The following is a 17,101-nucleotide window of genomic DNA, read 5'->3' as shown; positions in this document are numbered from 1 at the left end:
GGGGGGGAGAGAGTAATGTATAAGCAATGCATATATGTATGAGTAATGAATAATACACTGAGGAAAAAATATTTGAAAATTTATTTGTGAGATATAAAGATATTCGTAGAAACGAATATTTTCATATATCACCAATAAATGTTCAAGTTTTGCATTAAAAGAGAAAAAATTACGAGATTTCACTTGCGCTATTCTATGAATAGATTTATTATGCTATTGTAGGATTTTGTCTACCCTTTCGTAAATTTGTTTTTTAAATGTTACGTCTGCTTATTCTGTCTGCTTATTCAATGACATAGCAGAGCGCGTAAAGGAGACAGATAAATATATATATATATATATATAAATATATATAATGATAAGAATATATAAATTGGGAAATAACAGATATTAACTGCGAAAGGAAGACTTTCCACTTTTGCTGACAAAGGTAATCTTCTTACAGAAAAATACCGCCGGCGTCCGAGACTCGGGGAACACCGATAAAGATAAACGAGCTTTCGTGCTTAAGGATTACCCGAGTAGTTGCGTGTCCCGTAACGATCGATGGAGCGGCGAATTGACGGACAGGAGCTGGCTCGCTCAAGTGTTCGCTCACTAAGTAAGTAGTAACGAACGTGCATAAGCAGACAACGTGGCGACGACGATTATGGTCATGACGCCGCGTCACTTGCGATTCTCTCGCAAATCGTATGTACTGCTTGTTGCAGTGTCGACGTATAAGTTAACGTCGTATAAGGTAACGTTATCTGCTCGCCAAGTAAGTAGTAACGAACGTGCATGGACGGACAACGTGGCGTCAGACTGCTCCTGACGCCGTTACTTGCAATTTCCCTCGTAAATCGCGCATCTGCGACTGCTCGTTGCAGAGTATCGATGCGTAAGTTTGTTAACATTATCGTAAACTTGGCAAGATATTTCCAACCAATATATTAATACATACACAACATACGTTTGAATTAGCATGAACATTTGTGTGCAGCCACTTTCATATATTCACATCATCGTTATTTGATACGAAGTAAGCAAACCATCGAACAATTTATACGTAAACAGCAATAAAGATATTTTTATCGCGATTTTAATTATTAAAGAGAATCTAGTTTATATACTCTCTAAAATTCTTCGAGTGGAATCTCAAAACAAATGAAAAGTGACAGTACTCTCATTTATCGCTAAAGGTTAAATTATGAGAGGGTAATATTGTCTAAAATTTTCTTAAAATGAATCAGTCAAACATCTGAAAACTGAAAACAATGAGTATATACTGATTTGCAGTTATAATTATAGCACTGAAAGTGCTTAGTGCAATACTGATATCATAACTGATATCAGTGACTGATTCACTTTAAGAGAGAAGGATATCTTATTAATTAGAAGTGGAAAATTCACTAATCTCTTCTGAATTAATCTCTTCTTCTTTTTATTAACGAGTATAAGAAGCATCGAATGTTATCTTTGTCGAAGCTCACATCGATAGGAATTGCAAGATGGGGCCTTTACTTATTGCAAAGAGGTCGATCGCTGAGGAGGACTTTTACGCATTTTTTTCATCGCCTTATCATGTACAAGTCGAATGAAACTTGGGGAACGAGAAAACGCACGAGATGAACTAGAAAAATTTGAACTATCCGAATGTATGCTTTTTTGTTTATCTTTTTTCTAAGAAACACAAAGATTTCTGCCAGATTTTGCTTGCAGTGTCTTCGTTACAAATGAAATATATCGAGAAAGATGTGTGAAATTTTCGTGATATAAACATTACGAGCACAAAGACGCGTAAAATTAAAGTGTCTAATTCTAAGAAGAAAGTATTTAAACATTTAAAATTATTTTTTCATCTTTTTTCGTTACAAGTATTTATCGTGAGGAAGAAGTTAGTAGTTAGGCGGGTACAGGCCCGGCTGGCTGAGTTCGTACAGCTGCCGGGATGCGGTGCGATCGACGGGTCCGTAATTACACACGAGCACCTCGACCCGATTCCTAAACCCGCCGGGCGTGACTGAGTCGCGCGACGGTAACTCGCCGCGGTCTTGTTCAAGTCGAGCGTGTAAATCGCGCGGCCGCAACCAACGTAAATGAACGCCGCCGATGTGAGGGGGGAATGTAAGGGGAGAGTTGCCGCGACGCGCGGAGTAGTTCACCAGGCTGAAAGGTACGATTATCTGGACTGAAATGAAGGTGGACGTCGACAGCCTCAGGTTCCTCATTGGCGCGCAACTTGAATTTGAATTAGGACGGGCGAGCGCTTCATAATTCGAGGTACTCTTGCGAAACTCATGAGAGATTAACGTGCGTATCGCGGCCTCGCCTCGAGAATTACGGCGAAAGTTCGAGGTCGAGCCTTACGGCGAACCGATGAAAAGACTCAAAAAGTGTGCGCGACATCCGAAACGTCGCGGCATGTGTAACGCTGCAATTGGTTACGTAAAGTAAAGGAACAAAAGAAACAAAGTATACTTATACACTCGTACACCTCTCTTGAGCGTACTTTACGGGGGGTTGCAAAAGTCGTGGCTGATTGTATCACATTTTCATGTGTGTATTCTCTATAGGAAATTGAAAATTTTTTTTCTATCGGTCTGGGATATAAAAAGAAAAAAAGTACGACAACGGCTCGCGTTCATAGCTGCCGGGGGAACCGTGTATACAGGGCTATCGACGAGTAATTTGGGCCGGTACAATAGCACTCTCGATTTCCAATTTACCGAGAGAATACGCGATTTTGATTGTTCCCGGCGACAGAAGAAGAACACCGCTCGCCATTCCCCTATTTCCACCCTCTGTTCCATACAATCGGTCTTCGGTCATTTTCTCTGACGGTCAAGTCGTCGCTTCACATCCCTCTCTTTCCTCATCCTCCAACACCCGCGACCCCTCCAGTACCGGCTTTAGAGAGCGATCGAGACGACTCGCTATTCGAGGGCGCCGAACAAGTCGGCGCTTCCCATCGGACTAATTTAAACATTTCTTATGGAGGAGATTGTTCTTTCAACTCAGTTTCTAATTTATTAACTTCTTCCTCACGATAAATACTTGTAACGAAAAAAGATGAAAAAATAATTTTAAATGTTTAAATACTTTCTTCTTAGAATTAGACACTTTAATTTTACGCGTCTTTGTGCTCGTAATGTTTATATCACGAAAATTTCACACATCTTTCTCGATATATTTCATTTGTAACGAAGACACTGCAAGCAAAATCTGGCAGAAATCTTTGTGTTTCTTAGAAAAAAGATAAACAAAAAAGCATACATTCGGATAGTTCAAATTTTTCTAGTTCATCTCGTGCGTTTTCTCGTTCCCCAAGTTTCATTCGACTTGTACATGATAAGGCGATGAAAAAAATGCGTAAAAGTCCTCCTCCTCTCTCTCTCTCTTTCTCTCTCACTCGGGGTGCCGATGCACCCGAAAGCAGCACTGGTTCCCACGAGGGTATAGCGATCGCGGGCAAAAGCAGAAACGAGGATAGATATGTGGGATGAAACAGAGGACCGCACGAGAAAACGGGAGGAGAGGGGTGGAGGGAAACGAAGGACAGAGCGGTGGCCGCAAAGTTTCCCCCAAAATTCGGGGACTGAGTTAGCTGTGTCTACACGCCGGATCGAACACTGGCCATTCACAAAGGGGTGAGTCTCTCGACACAAAGGAGTCGTTCCGATCAACTCGGCTCGAGTTATTGTACCTACTCTCTCCCTCTCTCTCTCTCTCTCTCTCTCTCTCTCTCTCTCTCTCTAGCATCGCGATTCGTGTACGTGTTACTATCGACCTATATACACATGGACGAAAGGAGCGTGCGTGTGCTCACGCCGATTCTTGGCGTGCGATTTGTGCATACAGGACGCTTCATACTGTTCTCTACTGACAGGTTTTTCATTTCAACCGTTTTTTTCTCCATAAAAATTTGACGGAAATTAAGTCACATGCTAGCGAACTCTCAATTCGCACTATTTCGCACTATCGTCAAATATTTTTGTTCCAATGATTAATCCTCGTCTATTACAAATCCGCTCAAATAAAGTCCATCTGATATGTACGCTGAGAAAATAATACCTGAACATTTATTTGTTGGATGTTTATTTCTGTAAATAAACTTTACATCCCGCAAATGAATTTTCAAGTGTTTCTTCTTCAGTATGTGGTGGTATGGACGTTTACTCTCCTTTCCCTCCTTTCAAGTTCAATTCCTTGCAAGCTCTTCATTTTGAAACGTTGATAACTCGTGAGACATCAGCTTCTTGAGGTTGCCGTTCGTTTGACCTCCAGATCGATCGGAGATGAAAGGTGTACTTGCCAAGCATGAAACACCTGATACGCTTCCTACGTACGCTATGCACACTCGAGTTTTATCCGACTTCCGCGTTGTCCAAGTCCTCCACCTCGTCGTACTACGATGCAATATGAAAGTGAATTCTTTCTGTGCCACTTTCCACGCTGTCCATGTCGAGCACGTTTACGTTCTGCCATACTCCAAATCGTTCTACAACGAGCGTTTCAATGAGATATCGATACGTGTGCTCTCCGACCTCGGCGTAGCGTACCATTTTACGAACGTAAGGTGGTTGCTTCTGGAGCGCCGCGTTAACAATAGACCTTCTGTTACTTTCATGCAACTTTGCGCGATAGATATTGAAAGCGCTGTAATTTCGAAGAGTCCTGTACTCTCTCAATGTTCCTCAATGTTCTCTCGAAGGGCAACGGAAAACACGCCACCGATTGTTCCTTCCTCGTCGTCGTATAGACGAAGGCGAAGATTATTTTTACACGCTGCAAAATATAGACTCGAAGTGGACTTTAATCGAAATCCGAAAGCTCTCGTAATTAAGATTGAGAGTCGATATCGAACACGTAATGCCAACACAGGCGCGCGCGCGCGCGCGCGTGTTTCGGCGGCCGTATCGGTGGAACAATTTTGCGTCTGCACGGGTTATTGGATATTGAAAAATAACGGCGACGAGAGAAGAAGAGCGGCGGTACGAGGGGGATGAAAAATGGGATATATCCGTTGGAGTTACTTGCGCCAACGTCTCGGCACTGATCCTTCAGGAAGAGCTTGCACTGCAACGCCCATCGACGCGCTATAACGGCGAGTTCGTCGTCCCAGATCTGTCGAAACAAATGACGCTTCAGACGTCTCCCGGGATAAATGATTAAATATCGCGCGTCGCGCGTGTTCCGTCGATTTTTCTACCAATTCCATCATGGTCCTAACGGCGGGCTGTGGCCCGGGATTACCACGGCTCTTCTCGCCGTTCGCTATGACGACGCGATCAAAATTATGAGCGTCGACCACCGTCTCGATATCTCCCTCGTCGAGATCGTCGTTCTTCGCATCGACGCAATCCCCGGTACCACGGGGATTAGCTTATTGCGAGCAGTGCTGGGCATTGATCGGTGAACGTTGTTTTCGACTAAAATAATTTCGACAAATTAAACAATGGTCATGTGCAAAATCGTAAATAACTTCATCTGTTGATGAAATTAATCATTATGTAACCAATTACATCAAAGTTTAATTGATAATTAATTTCATTAATCGCTGAAATTATTTGTGATTTTCTACAATCGATTAATCTTGACTATCGATTAGATCAGTCATTAGGCGTCAGCTTATTTAAGGTCACGCTCGATCGATCGTATGTACGCTGGTTATGTATGTGCATTTATCGCTCATCATGAGCGGACAATGACGTTTAAATTCGCAATTATGACTCCTGAAATATTCCATGATGATAAAAAATTACAAAAACATTATAAAAGAAATGGCTTTTCAGTCATAGCAAAAATGATGTAGAAATTAGCTAAGATGGATACGAGTGACTAGAGCAAACACTGCGTATCTGTTGTGTTCTGATCGACGTAGACGATAGAGAAACAATGGAAGATCTCGTATATATGTATATCTGCTGTATCGGCATACATTGTTACAAATAAACAGAGTTGCCAATTATAGAATTGCTATTTGACCTAATTGGGAAAATTTACTTGCCAAACGTATTGCTCAATCGGTATCCTCGCAAATAGGAAACAAACACATGGTGTAATCGGGCCAAACACAACAATCATTTCTGTCTTCCTTTCGGCTTCGCCGTAACACCACGTTACGAACGATAACAGGCAAAATGTCAGCGAATTGTCAGCCCGGTAAATTCTACCATCGGGCTACGCGAGGGATTAGTGGTTACAGACCGTACGCCGTCAGCCGCGAGATCGCGCTTCAGCTGCGCCTTACGTTCTTAACGGCGGATTTTTTCTTTTTCTATTCTCTTTTCCCTCCGCGCGAGCTAGCCAACTTCAGACCGCGAATCAATTTAGCGACTTGGACAGTTCGAGATGCCGGTACGGCAGGGAAATTTATCGCGCAACGGCACGGAAATTCATATCGCCGATATGCGAGAAAACCAAGACTCGGTAGGATTGCGCTTGATCGATGCGCGAACGGGGAACCGGACGTGTGTACGCAAACGCGCATCGCGCGTGCAAAAGTATTTCAATTTCGTATTTATTATTGCCGGAGAATTCGCGTGTATAAAGAAAACGAAATCGCCGCCGGAGCGACCTGATAAATTGTCTGGCGGGGAGGAATGCCCGGCACTCGGCTGCCTGTACTTTTTATTTGCTTGCGCGGCACATTGCTTTATATCCAAATTTATCTTCCTCTCCTTCTTGCCGCGTTGCGGAATATCGCCGGGGATATATTTTATCTCACCTTAATTTTCGCGCGGATCAGAGCGACGCAAGTGACTATGCGAGACAATTCGAGACGTAATCCCTGCGGATACAATTGGCCATAGTTAGGCCATAGTTAGGCCATAGTTACAAGAATGATACAACCGACAGCCTATGTCTTCCTACGTAAAGCAAAAAAGTTGAATGGGCTAAACCTGAAATTAATTATTATAACTGCGTCTTTTTTACCTATTTTTTAAGAGTCAGACAATGTAGTCAGTCAATGAATGCTTGACTTTTTGGACAATTGAACCTCAGAGTGTGCTACTTATACCTATCAAATTTTTATCTTTATTTTTCTCGAAACTTTTACTCTATATGTGAGCTGAATCATTCTTGCATAATTACAACCAATTGTATTAAAAGTCAGAAAAAATCTAACTTTTGTTGTATTCAAACTGACAATTTAAAAATTTTTTACGCATCTTGTGACCTCGCCTTTCTCACAGGCTTTCTCATTACGTTTTTTAATCCTAAAACTATCGTACGATACTTTAGTAATATATTCTGGGGCATAATTGGGAATGAAAATCTTGACGCAAAAATATATCGACGTCGTAACAGTTTTTGACTTTTAATGGTCGAGGTCAGTGATATCACGTGGATTTTGCACTCTTAAATTTGTACAAGCATGTGTATCGATTTCTTATCTATTATTCATTTTCCGCAGATCAGCTAATATTGATTTTTACAGCCCAGCTGATTTTATCCGTCGCTTTCTTACGTACACGTAATCAGCTGATATCGACAAGTCGATTGGTAATATAATGAATTTTGCAACTGCTATTTGCGAATTACTTGTTTTGTTAATAAGTAACCAATTACCACAATTACTTGAGAAGAAATCAATCTACAATATTCGTTTGAAGAAAGAGAAATAAAGTTGCGTTTCTTGCAAAATTGCAAATGCTTTCTCTCTGTTACAATTTTACATTCCGATCAAACTCCAGAATAATGTATTCCACGTGAATGCGTCGTAAATCCGTGTGTATTATTATTAGATCTTAATAATCAAGAAATGTATAATGATGCGACAAGTGCTACCGCACATTGCATATTGAAAAATTGAATATCATATAAAAGAACACTTCAGTATTATAATATAGTTCAACAATCAATACACGTGCTCTCGAGCTTGTTTTGATATACCTCACCATGACGCGCGCGCTGGGAACAAATAGTACATACGTGCGTCTCGATCATAACCGCCCTTGACACGGAGGCGAGCAGTCGGTGTCGCGTCGTTTCTCGAAATTTCCAAGCTGATCGAATACCGATGCTTTATGCGCGCTTTCATCGTGCTGGGATCGTTGTGTGTGACATCCTACAGCAACATCCTACAATCTAAAATGTTATACTTTCACACATATATCAATACTACAAGATTTCACCTTCACATATGAAATTTAAAAGAGAAACATACACACAGTTGGCTTTTCTCGATGACTTTTGTAACGTATCCAATGGAAGAAAATTCGTTCATTTGAGTAATTCTCAGGAGACTGTACTCATGTTTGGTTTCATCAGCGTCGATCAAGTCTCATTGATGCGACGATCTGAATTTCAATCGACGTTTAAGGAGCCGGGTCTTAATCAGCCGAGACAGTTATATCTCGTAATTTTGATACTTTTGTATGTCTGTATTCTTGATCCATCGAACAATCTCTCTCCGCCTCAGCAGTTAACTAAAAGCACTAACCGTCTCGTTCCTCTTTCAGATCTCGTGGCGGAACGACTTCGAAGCTCTTCAGTGAGTGAGAAAAGTAAATAGCAATAATAATAATAATAATAATAATAACAGTAATAATAATAATATATTGAAGGTGGTAAGCTTATAATCCCCTTTGAATCAATGCGATTTACACTGCTCATTGATCATTGCATGTTAGCTTTTTTTTGCACAAGGTTGGGAAAATCATTCTTGCACGGTAACCTCATTACCGTTATCGTGTATCTCAAGTGACAAGTCGTCTCCGTGCACTTTCAATCTTTCTTTGACGAATTATTGTCTTGTACGAGAATATCTGGTAGCTGTTATTCTGTTTGCGCATCTAAAAATACACACGAATATACAAAATAACGGTTATATTTGATAGACGAAAAACGTGTCATTTCCCAATCTTTCGCATGTTGTGTACGTGTTATGTTGTTGTTGAACAAAATATATTGCTCACAAAAGAATTAAGTCGACTCTCTTTCTGCTTCTCTTACTTATCTTGCGCTTGATTCAATCCATAGAATTATTTAACGGATTTTTACGGATTTAAGCGATATTTGTGATTTAATTGTTTTTTGAGTAGTGTACAGTGCGCAATATATTTGTGTCAGTACTTCCAACAACTCTGATCGCGTCGACAAATTTTGCCCCGTCGCCGCGATTATTAATATTTTATATTTTTTGCGCGTGTATTTCTATTTTATTCGTGTCAGGTTACGTTCGTCGAAGAGACGGAAATTTCATGTACCAGTCATGCGCGTGTTTAATATTCTATATCGCTTAATAAATTTGGTCGCGATTACACTGTTCTCCTTTTCCATCGCGCTCTCGATTTTTTATGCACAAGTCTGCGTTGATCGTGTTAGATTCTTTTGCGATTTCATTACGTTTTACAATTACATACATTGGGGAAAATCGTTCAGGTGAATTCGCGGAATTATTACGAAAACAAATTTCGCAAAGATACCGTGCTGGAATAGTATTCGCAGCATAATTGCGGAGTAGTCTTCGCGACAAAATTGTGGAGTAATCTCCGTAGCAAAATTGCGGAGCAGTCTTCGCAAAAGTATCACTGTGGTATTATACGAGACCATCCCAGTAAATGCGTGAGAACATTGCACTACTCTCGATTAATTCGCTCGCGTGCGACTTTGATTGATTCCGCGCGAATGGCGCGCGGTCGGTTCGGTTTGCGATTTTTTATGCAATATTTGCGAAGCGCGCGGCTATTTTTCCGAAATATTTAAATTTTTCGAGCGCGTTTTCGGAGCGTGTTTATCTCAAAAATTTTTCTCGATAAACATTTATTAAATCAAATATAGCTGGATTTCTATCTTTTTTTAGTTAAACAAAGATTCCCCGTTTTACACTCGGAAAGAGAAATTTGGTCGGATTAACCATTAATGTCTGGTAAAATACATACGAACAAACCAGAAAATTCGAGTTAATCGAAAGTTTTGTCAACTTGAATACAAAATTTTGGTAACTTTAAGCGAAATTTCTGGCTCGTTCATATCTTTTTCAGAAATTTGTTCAATTCAATCAAACGTTTTTTTTCCGCGGCGCAATAAATCCAATCTGTTTATCGATACCGTCGTTAATGCACCGAATGCCGTTAAAACGTGAATCCTAATCGCGACGCGAGTGCAGTGAAATTAAATGAAGCGAGGTGAAGTGCAGTGCGACGTGGGATGATGCTAGACGGAGGCTGGACGCCTACGGAGTTCCGGATGCATAGCGATGCAGGATGCAAAGGCGGCTTTCGTCGGTGGTTTCGCTTCAATGCGAAATGGTGAGTGTGAAATTTCAACGCTCACAAAGCGTTATCATTATATGTAGTGTAGTGCATGTTTATCGTAAATCGCATTGATTTCCCACGAGATAAGCAAGAGTAATTTTACACTATTGTTTATTTTCGCAAACAACCGAGTTGAAATAGAGAGCCGATGAAACATGCTAACAAATATATATATCAGGAATGGCATTTATTTACCATACTTTGGATTATTTAGAATATAGTTTGAATAAACTTTGAAATGATCACAATGTAAATGAGCGTGGAAGTCAACGCGTTGAACTAAAATTTCGACTCGAGTAGTTGGCTAATTCAGTATTTCTACTCTGTGAAAGAACAATGTTTTATTGTACACTTACTGAGCCTAATATATAGGAATATTCACAAGAAGTCACTGAAAATAAGAAATACGTTAATATTTCTATTTTCCGTATTAATATGTATGTACGATATCCATTTAAGTAACAATGTATTTTTACTCCTTAACACGCGTATTTAATAGTTTATTTTATATTATTTTTCGCTCTTAAAGTTCGCCACCTCTGAATCACAATAAATTTTTGTATACGTCAGTTTGAATACTTCAAGTACATGTGCACAAAAATTGAGACAGATTTCTGCATTTTTTTTAAATTATTTTTTCCTTTACTAAAGCTAGCAACATTATATATTTCCATAAAAACACGGTTTAAAATACTTCCAGGTGGTTGTCGTCGGATGACGTCAAACGACATTAATGACGCGTTATTGACGCTAGAAACGCTAGTGATGCGTTATTAAAAAGTTATTTGACGTCGTTGTTAGGCTTACATTTGAAAGTGGAGTAACATTTGATCCTCTGAATCAATGTTGTTTAAGATAAATTGTTTGTGATCACTCTTGGATGCAATATAGGGTACAGATTTATTGGCAGCGTTCCCCTTATATAGTCATTGGCGCTCGAGAAGAACTTGGTTTCCCTTACGACATCAGTTCATAGTTTTAGTCGTGAAGAGTTCTTTTGGAATCATAGTACGTGCCTGCGTGAAATTTGACTGTAATGTTGCATGAAAACCTAAGTTTTCCTAGAGTACCAATAATTTTTTTTTACTCTCTCTCTCTCTCTCTCTCTCTCTCTCTCTCTCTCTCTCTCTAGATTGATCAGTAATTTTAAAAAAGTTTTTAATTACTTTTGAGATATGAGAAATACATCCTTAATTCTGTACCAAAGCGAGAGAGCTGGGAAAAGTATGGTAGGATGAGGGAGACAGAGAGTGGTGAACAGAGATAGAAACCAATATAAAATGTATAAATGTCTCTCTTATAAAGCACGGTTTGCCGGACAATTTTGAACTCCTTTCTAAATGCGATATATAAAGCTCTCGATAGTAATATTCACGGTAAATTTCCGCCGCGGCGTGTTCGAAATTTGTTTGTTCGATCGTTCCCCCGTGGGAGATGTTATAGCGTGTAAACGAGCTTGTTCGGTAAGTTCGTTGCCGCCCGCTGCCGCGTGGTGCACGTGTTTTCATTTCGCTATCGTAGCCGAGGCCGCCTTCTCATATCATTACTGTTTCAATACGCGTGGGAGGCAAGAACTTCTCAAGTTCCGTCTCGCGCCCGAGAACGAACGAACGAACGAACGAACGAACGAACGAACATTTCGCAGTCTCTCCAACTCCTTTCGCCGCTATATCGCGACAATAGGTGGAGATTGTCGGCGAAGGTAACACATATCGTAGCCGATAGGAGCCAGCCATACTTGGCGTATGATCCGAAACTTCGGACAAGTCTGTAGGATACGTCCCTTCCTGTCTCTTTTATGATTATTTTATGCTTATCCGCTAATTGGTCGATTTGCGCCGGAGGTGCCCCCCCGTCATCTTTCCGAGAATCTTTCAGGGAGTACGTAAATACAAAAGGGTACACAGAGAAAAATTTTACTGTGTGGTTATAACAAAGCTTCTCAGCAAAGAATATTTCATATAATCTTCAAGTATACTCGTCATTCCTGCGGGGATAATTTTAGAAAAGCTCATGTGTCCAAAAGGAACTGATTCTCTTTACAAGAATATTATGGAGCTTTGTCGAAGAAAGAGTTGGTCCTCGACTCTACGTAGCAGTAAGTAAATCGAATTTTTCTTTCAATTTTATATTCCTGATTGAACTTGCTAGGATAGAATTTGGAAGATATTTCATGCTTACGATGAGCTCTTGTGATAGATTTATATAAACTTGTGAAATGCTTGAAACACAAGTAACATTTACCCGAACGCACAGTATGTATTTTTCTACGTGAGCGTGGTGCTCACGTTAGATTTCAACAAGGGCGCGAATTTCGGGAATATGGATTACATGATGTGTTTAACGTGCCGTAAATTCGCTTAGCGTTTTAACTCGAAACAGTGCGCGGTACGTGACAACTCGATTTTGCAAGGCTTGATTGTTTCGTCAGTGGCGCAATTTACATATTCGTGTAATGGCATGTCAAACGTTTTAATTAAAGCCGAAAGCACGCGGTATGGAAGGCGCGGGGTACGAGACGTGGAAGGAAATAAAATTGATTTGTGGGATTTTTACAAGTGAGAGATTGCGTCGCTTGAAAATAGTTTATTCGGCGCGCGTTTCTCGTGTACAAATAGTGTATCTGCGTATGCACAGGTATTTACACAGGAATCTGAACAAGAATCCGGAGATATCGTTGCGGATTCTCGCCGGGGGTAACTTTCGATTCGCGAGCATGCCGCTTTAATCACCGGTACCTCGAGAGCTATACAAAAACTGGGAGGCGCAGGTTAATAATAATATCTCGCCGCAGGCGAGCAATTAAGTACTGCATCGCGACCTACAACTTGTACGGCGTGTTTTAATTGCGTAATTGACAAACCTTGTAAGAGTAAAATCCGGGGATCCTCTTCAAACTTGGGTATATCCTCGAGAGCGCAAAGGTACATCGCCTGCACTACATAGCTGCTCTTGTATCTTGGAGAAATTCCTCGGTGGCTCATTTTAATAAATGTGTACGTACGAACGCGTGTGTGAATTTCTCATCATGCGCGACCTCTTTAGAAATTATACGGTGAGTTAACATTGTTTGGTCCCTGGCACATGTTCCCTTCCGTAATTATCATACGAAAGTCTGTATCTGCTCGGCGGTGTATATTCTACGATGGGATATTTGCGGACGTGTGTGGGTGTGAAATCGAATAATATCCGTGGTAGACAACATACATGTTCGTCGTATGTGTGTGTGTGTGTGTGTGTGTGTGTGTGTGCGCGCGCGCGCACACGCGCGTGAATCGATTTGTAACACTGTTACAAACTTTTTAGCGCGATTTTATATACTCGGTACGCCCATCGTAAAAGTCCAAGCTGCTTTTTATAGCAAGCGGCATGCGGTATCGCCAAAAACTAATCTATGCAACACTAATCTGTGTTTCAAAGTTCGTTTCGGAAAAACTATAAGGTACATAACCCTTCGGGCAAGTAAAAAGACATTATCGATTAATTTCACGCTTTGAACGTCGCGCCTTTCGCGAAGTCGTAATGGAAAATCGCCGGGAAGCCAACTATAATTACGTAATGATCGCGTAGAAAATCCCGTTCATTTTAATTCACATCTAAAATCTCGTCTGCCATATACAATTAGAGATTTTCTAATTTGTAAATACATTTTGCTATACAGGATAATATAACGAACAATTTTCTCACATGGTATTTCGAAGGAATGTCGTGACAATTCAAGATATCTGAGTGATTTCGCGTCAGAGGTAGCGTTTGCCGTTAATCGTCGCAACAATGTCGTTTGACGCATTCCTTTGATCAAATCTTTCTGTAATGTTGAAGATAGCTTCATATTCTGTTCAACGGATCAAACAAGTATGGTCGTTTCATTTTCAATCTAAAATAACATCATACATAGGGAGAATATTATAGTTTTTTCTTCATAAAGAAAGTGCCAAAACTGCATGAATGTGAGAACGCGCCAGTGATGCGAACGAGGCCGCGCGTCTACAACAACGCGATCTGTACGGCGGACGCCTTAACCACTTGCTCGAGTTACTAGCCACTCTAGATCAATCGCGTTCGTTTCGCACTACGAGGTTGTCATCGTGATTATTCAATCTAGACGTTGGTAATGAATCGCGCGAAATGCTCAATTTTTTCGCGCCAAGCAGCAGCCATGGGCACACAGCGATCACACATCGCTTCGCGTTTCTCGCGTCTTTTATCCGTCGAAAGTATGTCTCGCGCGTTAATAAGTGTCTCGGGAGTGTCGAGAATAGCGATGTGCGATCGTCGGGGCGTATCGTCAAGACGTCATTTGTAAGTAATTTGTAAGTAATCTTCTCGTTTCTCCTCGCGGTATACGCGGCCAATGCTTGTCGCGACGTGTCGCGCCGACGTTCCTTACATTTGCTAATAACATCAACTCGCTCAAGTAGCAATAGAATCAGGCGGTCGTCGGATTTATTGAACGGGAATGCGATGACAATCAGAAAGAAAGAGAGAGAGAGAGAGAGAGAGAGAGAGAGAGAGATGCGGAATATTCGGGCGATTGCGTCAACTTGTTAGGAAAAGAGATATGGAGAGAGAAGTATCTCATAGAGCGCGTTCTTTTCGGCGCCGTTCATACATATTACGCGTATATTTTCAGCACGATTCAAGAATCGCGCGACCATCTTGATTCTCGATCTTTCTGCATCGAGTAACCGCCGTGTAACACATCGATCGACATCGCTCTGCATTTTACGCGTCTTTAACCCGTCGAAAGTGAGTCTCGCGCGTTCATAAGTCTCGGGAGTGTCGAGAATAGTGATGTGCGATCGCCGGGGCGTATCGTGAAGACGTCATTTAATCGTTTATTCGTAGGTAATCGTTTCTCCTCGCGGTATATGTAAGGTGACCAGATTTCCCAGCCCTGAATTCGGCACACTTCATAAATGTGTGAAACCGGGGGAAGGGGATAAAAAGATCCGAAAATTATTTGACAATTATTGAAATTGATGACAAATCGATGTCCTGAATAGCACTCAAAAAAATTCGGGACGTGTAGTCACCAAACAAGTTAGCTTTCTTCGTGTATGAACTGAAAGGATAGAAAATTTTATAGTGATTTTTTACTGCGAAATTCTCTCCTCGTACAAGCTTGACCGATTTACCGTGAAATTTAACGTGAGATGCACAGTCAAAATATAAATCGCTGTCTGACCTCACTTTGCTATCAGTTACTTTTGAGCTATATAGATTATAGAATTGGATCGAATCAGTAGTATTACTCATCGTAATGCTAAACTAGAAGAATACGCACGAAATCTGCTTGAACAAATTGAAAATTTTCAAAATTGCGACTTTCGAAATTCATCTCGACTCCACGCCAAGCGTGAAATCGCTTTGTGCGTGACCATGTGCGTGCTTGTGTCGCGCGTGGCGTCGGCGTAATCGGTCGCCGGAGGTCGCGGTGTGAAATGTCATAAAGTCATATTAAGGACTGTCCGGTGCATTCTCCCGCCAGGCCAATATCGTGTTCATGTCGGTAATGCCACGCGTGCTCCATGGCTCGAGCGGATCCGAGGGCGACGCCGGTGGTGAAGAAGCCGCCTTATTCCGCTCGATCGACTCCCTTCTCCTCGTCGACTCCTCTACTTCCTTAGGCGATACCCTGCGCATGCATCGTAAAAAACCGGCCCGATTAGGGAAGCAGTCAATCAGCCGCCGATATATCCTTCTATTCCGAGATGCCCCGGAGCCACCGAATGTTCCCTTAACTATAGATACGTTCGGTCGATTTGCGGAGACGACTTTTCCGCGGTCGGAATGTCGAGGAGGGTCGCACCTCTTCAATCTTTAATCACTTTACACCGAACAAAAAGACGTTATTTTTGATACGTTAATCTTCAAATGGGCTTGCATAGAGTTAAACGAGGATAAGTTATTCGCGAGAATATATTTTATTCAAAAACCTGTGTCGTTATTATTCAAAAATAACGTATGAAAAGCGCAAAATATTGCGTTGAAAATACAATGTTTTGAAATCATATGTTTGCACCTTCTCCTATTCTTGAAATTAATATACTCAAATTATCAATCATTGTTTCATGTATCAAACGAATAATGGAATTTTAATAATATTACAATTTTATTTGAATATTATAATATACATATAGAGAGTACAATATGATTATCTTAATAATAATGACATCTTCTTCCGACATTTAAAAACATCATATTTTTAATCCAATATTTTGCGCTTTCCATTCGTGAAGATTATTTTTGAATAATAACAACACAGATTTTTTTCTCTTCGTTGAGTTATATAACATATATTTCCGCAAATAACCTATCTTCGTTCGAGACAATCTTATTTGAAGATTAATATGTCTAGAATAACAATATTTAAATAAGAATGTCCTTTTGTCTGTGCAAGCTTCAAATTGGATAAATTCAAAAATATAACAGCAATTTTGACGTCTGTTTTCGCTATGGCGAATCTGCACCGAAGAGAATATTCCGTAGCCTTTGGACACTGCACGAATGATTATCAGATCGATGAGGTGCAATCGAATTTCTGCGTCAGTTACGTTAAAAGTGTGAATCGTTACGCGTTTAGAAATTCCCAATTATTACGTTTTCCTCTATCCTGCTCCGTTCGAGAATTAACATCTATGTTGTGAGATTCATAGAAAATGTTACATATATATGTTGAAATTCGTTCAGTGGTAGAATTCTGTAGCACTGATTTTTTTCAAAAACGTAGATTGAATCGAGTTATTTAAACTCGTTTGTATCTTTGACACCGTGAATTTTTTATCGCGTTGATATTTAGTGTCAAAAAGAGAGAGAGAGAGAGAGAGAGAGAGAGAGAGAGAGAGAGAGAGAGA

The 17,101-nt window shown here is 40.6% G+C and overlaps 2 protein-coding genes across 2 annotated transcripts in view; both read right to left on the bottom strand.

Moving 5' to 3' along the window:
* Positions 1–4,388: 4,388 nt before the first annotated feature.
* On the bottom strand, positions 4,389–13,228 carry LOC116853994 (venom allergen 5-like). Its single transcript, XM_032835420.1, has 4 exons — positions 13,108–13,228; positions 5,192–5,364; positions 5,016–5,106; positions 4,389–4,480 (listed from the first exon to the last, which is right to left on the bottom strand). Exons 1-4 carry the CDS (start codon positions 13,226–13,228, stop codon positions 4,389–4,391), a joined length of 477 nt encoding a protein of 158 aa, XP_032691311.1.
* A 1,511-nt stretch (positions 13,229–14,739) lies between these two features.
* Positions 14,740–17,101, bottom strand: part of LOC116853977 — a 43,468-nt gene continuing 41,106 nt past the window's right edge. The window contains exon 13 of the mRNA XM_032835389.1: positions 14,740–15,882. Within this exon, the coding sequence (XP_032691280.1) occupies positions 15,705–15,882 (178 nt within the window). The 3' untranslated portion in view covers positions 14,740–15,704. The remainder of the gene's footprint in view (positions 15,883–17,101) is intronic.

The sequence above is a fragment of the Odontomachus brunneus genome, unplaced genomic scaffold (assembly GCF_010583005.1).
Source record: "Odontomachus brunneus isolate Ranch 3 - 2012 unplaced genomic scaffold, Obru_v1 Obru_scaffold_007, whole genome shotgun sequence".
Classification (NCBI taxonomy): Eukaryota; Metazoa; Arthropoda; class Insecta; order Hymenoptera; family Formicidae; genus Odontomachus; species Odontomachus brunneus.
The sequence above is the reverse complement of the archived record's forward strand: the minus strand, read 5'-3'. Positions and strand labels throughout refer to the sequence as shown.